The sequence below is a fragment of the Haliotis rufescens genome, unplaced genomic scaffold, assembly GCF_023055435.1.
Source record: "Haliotis rufescens isolate VD_foot unplaced genomic scaffold, xgHalRufe1.0.p SCAF_119, whole genome shotgun sequence".
In the NCBI taxonomy this organism is placed as follows: domain Eukaryota; kingdom Metazoa; phylum Mollusca; class Gastropoda; order Lepetellida; family Haliotidae; genus Haliotis; species Haliotis rufescens.
In genome coordinates, this window is record NW_025963801.1 from 81768 (window position 1) to 94523 (window position 12756).

Consider the following 12756-nt stretch of genomic DNA (forward strand, 5'->3'; position numbering starts at 1 on the left):
TTTGACATTTAAAATCTGTATACATTTCGGAATCATTAATAGTTTATGGACTGTTGACATATTTGTTTACACTGCGTATGGCTGTTACATAATATGTTCAGGTGCCTTCATCTCAGTGTATAAACATTTCTCTTTCAGTAGGATCATAAATGTCAAACGTCATTGTAACCTGACCATGGTAGAAGGCTTTCATCACAAACATGGGCAAACAAGTTGGGTTAATATCGTAACGGGAAACGAAGGATTGAACTAACCCAAGTGATAGCATGGTCAATTAGCAAAACACCTTATAACATGGGCCAGACAGAGCCAGTACGAGATAATTTCATTGGAATGAATGTTTTTTTTACTTCTAACAATTTCCAGGTTAGTCATGGTATTCGTGTCAGCCTCCAAAGCAAACCTTATTATGTAAAGTACGTGACCATGACCTTTGTCATGAAACAAACACAGGAAACAATCATCGTCATTATGTATTGCAAAGTCGACAATATATTCCGCAACTGGAGCAGCGCTTACAAACAGGCAGACCTCCATTCACATAGATGCACACGATGTCCACGGGAACGTTTGTTGGGGTCCTGGCAATATGTGCTGTTGGTAAGTGTTATCCATAAACAACTTACATATACTTGCACGGGTGGTGTTATGTTTGTCTCTGGTGCCAGTGCGTTAGTGCGATTCGTCTCTTCAATATGCATGTATTGGGATTTTTTCCCTGCCTTTCACAGGGTTACTTTATGACTACCCCTGAGTCAATTTTGTGTTTAATTTGCCAGTATTATATATGCATGTCAGATGTAACAACACTTGTGTACTTCATTTTACAGTAAATGTCATGCATATTTACTTCAACAAATCTATGGGGTGTAAATTAGGAAATCGAAATGATTCTCTATAATTTTGTTCAGTTGCACCACGATATTATATATATATATATATAGTTTCCACAACTCAGTTTATAACATGCATATTACTCTGGACTCAAATCAATACCTAACACAATATGTTAAATTCGCTCCAAACTTCCAAATGGAAATTTACATTATTGTATTGATGTGGGAGAAACTGGTTTTGGATAGTGCAAATGTGTTTTCCAAGCGTCAAAGGAAACAAACTATTTTCGCTCGACATTGAAGTACATGTTAAGGTTACAACATGGTCACCGCAGGACAATATGTTAGTCACAACGTCGTTAGACTGTCGGCCATGCAGCGCATCCTGTTATACAGTTTGATCAAAGTTGATACCCTTCATTACTTCAGCTCAGTGTCAGCTATTTGATGCTCTGTACAAATACGTCATCGACAAAGCTGCTAACACCACCATCCCTGTCAGTACATTGGACAAGCCAGTCAATGTATCCATAGGGATGTCGCTTATACAGCTGACATCACTGGTAAGTACCATCGGCCAGCCAGTCAATGTAGCCATAGGGATGTCGCTTATACAGCTAACATCCCTGGTAAGTACCATCAGCCAGTCAGTCAATGTATCCATAGGGATGTCGCTTATACAGCTAACATCACTGGTAAGTACCATCAGCCAGTCAATGTATCCATAGGGATGTCGCTTATACAGCTAACATCACTGGTAAGTACCATCGGCCAGTCAATGTATCCACAGGGATGTCGCTTATACAGCTGACATCACTGGTAAGTACCATCAGCCAGTCAGTCAATGTATCCATAGGGATGTCGCTTATACAGCTAACATCACTAGTACATGTTGTAAGTACCATCGGCCAGCCATGCAGTCAATGTATCCACAGGGATGTCGCTTATACAGCTGACATCACTGGTACACTCATACACTAACAAAGTATCGGGGTTGAAATCCCAAATACCCGAATATCGCAGTGTATTGTCTTGAGTTTAACGCCGCTTTTAACAGTATTCCAGTTGTGTCGCGGCGTGTCAGCTTAATGTGGGAGCCCTAAGTGATGCAGGTCTCAGACGTTTACCACTTTGGTGAAACCCACGAGCACAAGTATTGTGAAAACAAACCAAGGAACATAATCGCGGCGAACCTGGTTCGAACCTACAATCATAGGTTTCTGGCGGGCCGAGGGGACGCAACTCTACACAGCGAATCCCGGCGCCTTAGATGAATGGGCCACCCGTGCCCCTATATATAAGGTCAACTTCTTTATTATGAAAAACAGCGTTTCGGAGTATATGCTTTCTCTCAGCGCTTATGTGTTGGTGTTGTCTTCCATTTGTTTGTTTGCTAATCACCTTTCAGCGCCAAATATCTGTTGGCTTCCCTTGTTACGTTTCCACCTTTGTTATCTTATTACGTTTGTTGTTCGTACAGGTACATAAATATGTTCTCTGCCTCATAGCATTTATTCACCTGATGAAGGAGTAAGCACATACTCCGAAACGTTGTGTTCCTCATAATAAAGAAGTTGACATCCATAAATTCTCTTCCTTATATCATAAGCAGGTGTTTATATAACGTGTCAATAAGTTTCAGAATGAAACATCAAAGACACAGCACACGGTAGCTCACATGAATTCTTGATTATTTCTATTCTGGATTTTGAAGATTATAAAGAAACGGTAAACTAGAACATGCAACACGAAGTTCTGAAGTTTAGATACAACAGAACTGAGTGATAATTTCAATATGACCGTGGCGAAAGCTATATTTGAAATACGATTGGAATTCTATGGACATTTTTGTCTGGAAACACATACACACTCTTTATATGTGAAATGCTAGTGTTACGTGGCAAACCGGCATACGTGAATATCAAAAGCCATAAAGGGGTCATCGGTCAAATCAAACTACGATTAAGCAGATGTCGAAACTAGCTCACTTGAACTTTCCGTTGCTGGGAACTAACAACGCCAAATGGGCCCAATTGGCAGTTCCATTGAGGCAATTAGGTATGAAGTTATTAGAATGAAGTAATGTCAGCAACGTTTGGAGACATAATGTTTTTAATCGTCGATGTAAATCAACAGCAGCCAGGGCCTTTACGAGGGCCTCGTATTACTGGAATACTGTTAAAAGCGGCGTTAAACCAAACTCACCCACTCACCATAATGCATTAACGTTTTTATTCATTGCTGTACAAATATTGCACCTGGGGTCATCAGCGCCGTAAGAGTGCAAATTTGAAGAATGACATGCACATTCTACCACCAGATCCCAAAGAAGGACCATCTTTAAACACCCAATACTTGATATAACAAATAAAGGTAGAGGGTATGGACCACCTCGCTGTATTCAAACTATACAAATTACCTCGAGGCTTTTTTCAGCTTACAAAATGAATCGCTTGACTTAACGGCAGTGTTCTATTTCATCAGATCACTTTCGTCACCACTCCCAACTACGAACAAAAACATTTAATTAAATCAAAAGTAGCTTTGTCCGTATCGCCTTTTAATGTGTCCTATCCTTTCTTCATATTTGCCCTAGAATCACATCCCTATTTAACTTGACGTGTCTCCTGGCATGTCCCCCAAAGCCTGACTGGTCGGTCCCCAAGTTTCTCATACTAAAACAGTGACGTGCCGTGCGGTCGGTAGATATACTGTAACCACCCTTTTGAACTACCGATCCCGCTTTTAAAGACCCCAAATGGACATATTTGATGACTTTGTCCTTACAATAAGAAAACATTCAACTTTAAGGATAACAACTTATGTTATAACAACTGACTTATTGCATTTAGCGACATTTCTATGTCGATTCTTACAGCGCTATCAAGCTGGAGTGACTACTCGTATATGCTGTTTTGTGTTCGTCGCACCCGAACACTGACTTCCAATACCACTACACCTGAACACTGACTCCCAATCATGTTGATACCTTAACACTGACTCCCAATACTGCTGTACCTTAACACTAACTCCCAATACTGCTGTACCTTAACACTGACTCCCAATACTGCTGTACCTTAACACTGACTCCCAATACTGCTGTACCTTAACACTGACTCCCAATACTGCTGTACCTTAACACTGACTCCCAATACTGCTGCACCTTAACACTGACTCCCAATACTGCTGTACCTTAACACTGACTCCCAATACTGCTGTACCTTAACACTAACTCCAAATACTGCTGTACCTTAACACTGACTCCCAATACTGTTGCACCTTAACACTGACTCCCAATACTGCTGTACCTTAACACTGACTCCCATTACTGCTGTACCTTAACACTGACTCCCAATACTGCTGTACCTTAACACTGACTCCCAATACTGCTGTACCTTAACACTGACTCCCAATACTGCTGTACCTTAACACTGACTCCCAATACTGCTGTACCTTAACACTGACTCCCAACACTTCCGCATCTTAACACTGACTCCCAATACTGCTGTACCTTAACACTGACTCCCAATACTGCTGTACCTTAACACTGACTCCCAATACTGCTGCACCTTAACACTGACTCCCAATACTGCTGTACCTTAACACTGACTCCCAATACTGCTGTACCTTAACACTGACTCCCAATACTGCTGTACCTTAACACTGACTCCCAATACTGCTGCACCTTAACACTGACTCCCAATACTGCTGCACCTTAACAATGACTCCCAATACTGTTGCAACTTAACACTGACACCCAATACTGCTGCACCTTAACACTGACTCCCAATACTGTTGCAACTTAACACTGACTCCCAATACTGCTGCACCTTAACACTGACTCCCAATACTGTTGCAACTTAACACTGACTCCCAATACTGCTGCACCTTAACACTGACTCCCAATACTGCTGCACCTTAACACTGACTCCCAATACTGCTGTACCTTAACACTGACTCCCAATACTGCTGTACCTTAACACTGACTCCCAATACTGCTGCACCTTAACACTGACTCCCAATACTGCTGCACCTTAACACTGACTCCCAATACTGCTGCACCTTAACACTGACTCCCAATACTGCTGCACCTTAACACTGACTCCCAATACTGCTGTACCTTAACACTGACTCCCAACACTTCCGCATCTTAACACTGACTCCCAATACTGCTGCACCTCAGCAATGACTCCCAATACTGTTGCAACTTAACACTAACTCCAAATACTGCTGCAACTTAACACTGACACCCAATACTGCTGCACCTCAACACTGATACCCAATACTAATGCACCTTAACACTGACTCCCAATACTGCTGCACCTTAACACTGACTCCCGATTCTGTTGCACCTTAACACTGATTCCCAACACTTCCGCATCTTAACACTGACTCCCAATACTGCTGCACCTCAGCAATGACTCCCAATACTGTTGCAACTTAACACTAACTCCAAATACTGCTGCAACTTAACACTGACACCCAATACTGCTGCACCTCAACACTGATACCCAATACTAATGCACCTTAACACTGACTCCCAATACTGCTGCACCTTAACACTGACTCCCGATTCTGTTGCACCTTAACACTGATTCCCAACACTTCCGCATCTTAACACTGACTCCCAATACTGCTGCACCTCAGCAATGACTCCCAATACTGTTGCAACTTAACACTAACTCCAAATACTGCTGCAACTTAACACTGACACCCAATACTGCTGCACCTCAACACTGATACCCAATACTGCTGCACCTTAACACTGACTCCCAATACTGCTGTACCTTAACACTGACTCCCGATTCTGTTGCACCTTAACACTGACTCCCAATACTGTTGCACCTTAACACTGACTCCCAATACTGCTGCACCTTAACACTGACTCCCGATTCTGTTGCACCTTAACACTGACTCCCAACACTTCCGCATCTTAACACTGACTCCCAATACTGCTGCACCTCAGCAATGACTCCCAATACTGTTGCAACTTAACACTGACTCCAAATACTGCTGCAACTTAACACTGACACCCAATACTGCTGCACCTCAACACTGATACCCAATACTGCTGCACCTTAACACTGACTCCCAATACTGCTGCAACTTAACACTGACTCCCAATACTGCTGCACCTCAACACTGATACCCAATACTGTTGCAACTTAACACTGACACCCAATACTGCTGCACCTTAACACTGACTCCCAATACTGCTGCACCTCAACACTGATACCCAATACTGCTGCACCTTAACACTGACTCCCAATACTGCTGCACCTTAATACTGACTCCCGATTCTGTTGCACCTTAACACTGACTCCCAATACTGCTGTACCTTAACACTGACTCCCGATTCTGTTGCACCTTAACACTGACTCCCAACACTTCCGCATCTTAACACTGACTCCCAATACTGCTGCACCTCAGCAATGACTCCCAATACTGTTGCAACTTAACAGTAACTCCAAATACTGCTGCAACTTAACACTGACACCCAATACTGCTGCACCTCAACACTGATACCCAATACTGTTGCACCTTTACACTGACTCCCAATACTGCTGCACCAGAATACTGACCCCAATACTGTTGCACCAGAATACTGACCCCCAATACCTTTGCACCAGAATCCTGATTCCCAATACCACTATACCACGTTTACATTAAACACTACACTACTTCAATTTTCATTGTCAATACCACAGTACCTCCACGTTCACTACCAATACCAAAGTACCCCAACCTTCACTGCCAATACTACAGTACCTCCATGTTCACTACCAATACTACAGAACCCCCACGTGCACTACCAATGCTTACAATACCCTCACGTTCACTACGAATACTACTTCACCTCCAGGTTCACTTTCAACACTAATGTACCTCCACGTTCACTACGAATACTGCTGTATCCCCACGTTCACAATCAATACCACAGCACCTCCACGTTCACTACCAACACTACGGTACCTCCACGTTCGCTACCAACACTACTGTACCTCCATCTTCACTACCAACACTAAGGTGCCTCCATGTTCACTACCAACACTACAGTGCCTCCATGTTCACTACCAACACTACTGTGCCTCTATGTTCACTACCAACACTGCTGTGCATCCATGTTCACTACCAACACTACAGTGCCTCCATGTTCACTACCAACACTACTGTACCTCCACGTTCGCTACCAACACTACAGTGCCTCCATGTTCACTGCCAACACTACAGTACCTTCATGTTCACTACCAACACTACAGTGCCTCCATGTTCACTACCAACACTACAGTACCTCCATTTTCACTACCAACACTATAGTACCTTCATGTTCACTACCAACACTACAGTGCCTCCATGTTCACTACCAACACTACAGTACCTCCATGTTCACTACCAACACTACAGTACCTTCATGTTCACTACCAACACTACAGTGCCTCCATGTTCACTACCAACACTACAGTACCTCCATGTTCACTGCCAACACTACGGTGCCTCCATTTTCACTACCAACACTACAGTACCTTCATGTTCACTACCAACACTACTCTTCCTCCATGTTCACTACCAACACTACTGTACCTCCATCTTCACTACCAACACTAAGGTGCCTCAATGTTCACTACCAACACTACAGTGCATCCATGTTCACTACCAACACTACAGTACCTTCATGTTCACTACCAACACTACAGTGCCTCCATGTTCACTACCAACACTACTGTACCTCCATGTTCACTGCCAACACTACAGTGCATCCATTTTCACTACCAACACTACAGTACCTCCATGTTCACTACCAACACTACAGTGCCTCCATGTTCACTACCAACACTACAGTACCTTCATGTTCACTACCAACACTACAGTGCCTCCATGTTCACTACCAACACTATAGTACCTCCATGTTCACTACCAACACTACGGTGCCTCCATTTTCACTACCAACACTACAGTACCTCCATGTTCACTACCAACACTACGGTGCCTCCATTTTCACTACCAACACTACAGTACCTCCATGTTCACTACCAACACTACTGTACCTCCATGTTCACTTCCAACACTACTGTTCCTTCATGTTCACTACCAACACTAAGGTGCCTCCATGCTCACTTCCAACACTACAATGCCTCCATTTTCACTACAACACTACTGGACCCCAACGTTCACTACCCATTCTACTGTACCTCCATGTTCACTACCAATACTACTGTACCCCCAAGTTCAGTGCCAACACTACAGTGCCTCTATGTTCACTACCAACACTACTGTTCCTCCTTGTTCACTACCAACACTACTGTACCTCCATGTTCACTACCAACACTACTGTACCTCCATGTTCACTACCAACACTACTGTTCCTCCATGTTCACTACCAACACTACTGTGCCTCCATGTTCACTACCAACACTACAGTACCTCCATGTTTACTGCAAACACTACAGTACCCCCACGCGCACTACCAATACTACAATACCCTCACGTTCACTACCAATACTACTTCACCTCCAGTTTCACTTTTTTAACTCTAATTACTCCTGAAGCCGCAATGTGCTAACATTATAGGTGAAGTCAATCTGGTCGCCCGTGCAACACGACCACTAACTGTGTGACATAGTGACATAGCACATAGTGAACTCAATTTTCTTCTTGTAACAGGACTCCAAGTCCGGTTATTCTGAGTTCGAGGTGTGGATGTCCTACGAATGGACAGACCCAAGACTGTCATGGAACGGCACAACTTTAAACGAAACAAGCATGATCCGTATTCCAGCATCCAAGATCTGGAACCCGGATGTAACGCTATACAACGGGTGAGTATGCTTGCATTTGTTTACATGTTTAAGTGATGACTTTCATATGATTAAGAATTGACTTTCACTTTGAGTGAGTTCATTGGAGTATGAACCTTCATAGAGTGAGGGCCAAACTGTATGAACGTCGGAAGTTACTTCATGTTTACACTGACAGACATACAACAACCAGCTATATCGCGGAGTAAAATAGTTCCTCAATTAAAAAGAGAGGTGGCATGGGCGTATGGATGCACAACTTGCTCTTCAGAAACATCTTACGCAGCACATGTGTTCAAATCATATCCTCATGAGATGAGAAAGTTCTGTAAAGAACTACCCCTCAAGTCAGTCCCAATGACAGCGCGTCGTAATACATTTACATCAAGTACAAGACGTCAAAATGGCCGACACGATAAACCTGACGGGGGAGATTTCCGAAGTTGTTAATGAACCTGTGGCGGTTACATGTGTTAGTCATCATTGATCAACTGGCCGATCACTGAAGGGTGAATAAAGATGCGTCAAACAGACACTAAGGTAAATTCATGGATTGCTGTAGACGGTCAGTGTCAGCCTAGACACGGATCGAGTCGATACTACGATAGTTTAGATGTGCACTTCTTCGTTTGTTTATTAGGATGGGCCGTAGCGAGGATATTCGTGAACAATCATACAGTCACGCACTCTGACATTTCTCAATGTATACTGAAACGCCGAGACCAAGAATAAAGGTTCTAAATGATCAGAAAGAACGCTTCTGTATGTTTTCGTGCTAGGGATTTCGCACGGGTTTCCCCAGGAATATGGAAGTATTCCGTCAGTGTTAACGTCATTCCCAGAACACGGTCTCGAGAAAAAAACATCAATTTCGCGGTCATGTGACCGACCTCTCGTCCAGTTGAAAAGCCGTATATCGTGTAAACTTCAAATTATCTATTGTTATTGGACACAGCTGCATGTTCACTCTTCAAAAAAAGAAACGCATAGGTGTTTTGAGAATTCCAATTAGATTTTTTTTCTTAGCAATCGTCATAATCCCGTTAATCATGTCATGTTTGTTGTGCATTGCGCGTAAACACATCTCAAAATGTATTTTGTAAACGTTTATCAGCAAAAATGGAAAGGATACAAGGACATTGCTTTCAGAAAAAGTTTTCAGCACAATGCACGTGCAAAATGTTGGAAACAAGAGTAGAGACACTGACTATAAAAGACCGTACAAAATTCATCAGTTCATTTCGAATTTTCTGACGTGAACGGAGATCGAAAAATGCCAAGATTAACTACATCTGACCGAAATATCGCCATTGGACGTTTGGAAGCAGGGGAGTCCCAGTCTGCCGTTGCAAGACACTTCAACGTTCACCAAAGCACCATATCTCGAATAGGGGATCGATATACCCGCACTAATTCGACTCAAGATCATCCCAGAAGTGGAAGACCAAGAGTGACCACCCCTGCTCAGGATCGGTACATCCGGTTGCATCACCTTCGGAATCGATTTGCTACGGCAACGGACACTGCATGACAAGTGACTGGTATGCGAAGAATTTCCGAACAAACCATCAGAAATCGTCTGAGGGAAGTGGGAATTCGAGCGAGACGACCAAAAGTTGGACCTGTCTTGCGACGTCTACACCGTCAACGAGTACAGACATGGAATCTTAGGAACTGGCGACGCGTTTGGTTCAGCGATGAGTCACGTATTCTTCTTCAACGACGGGATGGAAGACCAACGTCGACATGAACGTTTTGCGCCGAACTGCGTTCGACAAGTGGACCTAATTGGTGGAGGGGGTGTCATGGTTTTGGGAGCCATATCCGACACGGGTAGATCACAGTTAGTGGTTGTCCAGGGCAATCTTACAGCAAACCGATACATAGACCAAATTCTGCGTCCTCACCTCCTCCCAACTTTGGACCGCCAGAGGGAGCTGTTCCAGCATGACAACACTCGGTCCCACACAGCACGCGCAACAGATAATTTCCTTGTTAATGAGAACATCAGTGTCCTTCCATGGTCGTCCAAATCGCCTGATCTCAACCCAAATGAACATTTGTGGGACGAACTTGATCGACGCGTCCGTCAACGTCACCAGCGTCCCCACACACTGGCACAACTCGCCAACGCCTTACAGGAGAAATGGCGAAGAATTCCCCACGAAACAATCCGACGACTTGTGCAATCTGTGCCAAGGAGGTGTCGAGCAGTGACGGCTGCAAGATATGGTGTGACCAGGTACTGACCATGACGCCCCCTTGTGGCTACATATGTGCAATGACTGAACTGAACTAATGCTGACAATGACGACACTGCCTTTGTCGATCACTGTGTCTAATTTCATTTGATTGTGTTCACGCATATTCTGTGTAGATACTTTTACATTTACATAATATTCCATCAGATATATTATTTAACTCATTATGTGTTACCACTTTGTCACCAGACACACAAGTTCTCGTGAAGTCCTGGCTGTTGTGGAAAGTACCGGAACTGTCATGCATGTGCCCCCCACCACTCTCAAGACACGTTGTGACGTCAGCAACTACACTACCGACGGCACTGTCACCTGCAGACTCAAATTTGGATCGTGGACATACAGTGGCCTCCTTCTCAACCCCGTCACTGCTTCATGGAACGATGTAGACGTCTCCGACTACAACCCGGGTGGGACAGAGTGGGATTTGACCGGGCACAAGGTGGAACGCAATGTAAAGTACTATGCATGTTGCCTGGGGACGTACCCGGACGTCACCTTCTTCATCACCTTCATGAAGAGAGGAAAGAGCTACAGCGGGTGGAGTATTTTTTACTAATCTCAAAGTTCAAGTCGTCTGGAAGACTTCAGGGGAGGTCAAATGAGGTTAAAGATTATTGCACTTATGTGTTTTATGCTGCTTGGAGCTAGTTTTATAGTGTTAGCTCACTGAGATAACATGCCGCAGTTTAGCAGGGTTAAAGGGTAATATCATATTTACAACATATTCTTGTATGATGTGATTTGGGATCGTAACACCGACCTTCCACTCTCCGGGCAGACTTTCTATTCACTAGAACACGCATGCAGTCTGCCGGAAGATGAGCAATATGTTCTTTTACTTTTTATTTCGTTTGTCAGTAGTTTTGGTTTATGACACAACCGTTGCCATGGCAACAGAGGATCTAGTTTTAAACTTGATGTTGATGTGAACTTGTGACACGCATTTCCTTGCTAGGAGATTGGAAATACCAGCTAAATTTCAACCCTATCTTGTAGTGCATATACATGTATTGATGTTATAAGTAAACGGTGACTATTAACATGCTCAATATCAATCTGTAGTTAAAATATAGAATAAAATATTGATCATATCCACTGTATTAAATTGTATGTTCTGGCTGGTAGTGTGAGTGAGTGAGTGAGTGAGTTAATATTTAAATTTTCCTTTGCTAGTATTCCTTTTCCAAATGTAACTGCAACCATTATATTTATATTTGGCATAAAGCTTTTGCAGATCGCTTGGCAGCCAAATCAGCCAAATTGCAGATTCAAAGTTCAGTGACATGCTTCCGCAATGAAGCAGGCGTTTCAATGATGGAATCTCAATCTTCAAGGCCTGGCAGCTTTAGTACGAGTCAATTACCCGAGGAACATGGCGCCGTTAGTGGAGCAGAAATGGCGGGCGGCATGACGAAAACTGAATAATGTTGCCAAAACCCACGTCGCTCGTCGAGGAAAAGGAGTTAGAAGCGTCAGTAAAAGATATCGGGAAAGAATTGAAGTTGTCGAAATTTGAGGGGAAGAAAAAAGAGGTCAGAGAAGAGATAGCAGAGATGGGAGAGGCCTCGATATCGAGTAGAACGAGTAGACGTAGAGAGAGTTGCAGTCGGTCAAGGATCGAAACGTTGAATATATTTGGAGGAACCCCATGGGCATTTTGGGACAAAGGAAAGGTTATTTCATAAAGGGAGAGGTATAAGGAAATTACTGAAGAACAATGGACCTGTGCAAGCATGCACATTATGATTGAGTATGAGCGAGAGCGCTTGGATACCTTTCTTCTATCATGAGTGAGTGAGTTGGGTTTAACGCCGCTTTTAACATTATTCCAGTTATATCACGGCGTGTCAGCTTAATGTG

The 12756-nt window shown here is 43.4% G+C and overlaps 1 protein-coding gene across 1 annotated transcript; it reads left to right on the plus strand.

Annotated features, from left to right (window-relative positions):
* Positions 1 to 479: 479 nt before the first annotated feature.
* LOC124119984 (neuronal acetylcholine receptor subunit alpha-7-like) lies at positions 480 to 11987 on the plus strand. The gene is made up of 4 exons (XM_046482706.2): positions 480 to 600; positions 1266 to 1399; positions 8499 to 8653; positions 11083 to 11987. The coding sequence occupies exons 1-4, from the start codon at positions 546 to 548 to the stop codon at positions 11450 to 11452; spliced, it is 714 nt and encodes a 237-aa protein (XP_046338662.2). The 5' UTR covers positions 480 to 545; the 3' UTR covers positions 11453 to 11987.
* The last annotated feature ends 769 nt before the right edge of the window (positions 11988 to 12756 follow it).

Bases quoted from the DNA above. Each gene is read 5' to 3' on its own strand.
- LOC124119984 (XM_046482706.2), top strand. From the start codon at position 546: ATGCACACGATGTCCACGGGAACGTTTGTTGGGGTCCTGGCAATATGT. The intron at 601-1,265 runs GTAAGTGTTATC...TCATTACTTCAG, and splicing joins CCTGGCAATATGTGCTGTTG to CTCAGTGTCAGCTATTTGAT. The intron at 8,654-11,082 runs GTGAGTATGCTT...CTTTGTCACCAG, and splicing joins GATGTAACGCTATACAACGG to ACACACAAGTTCTCGTGAAG.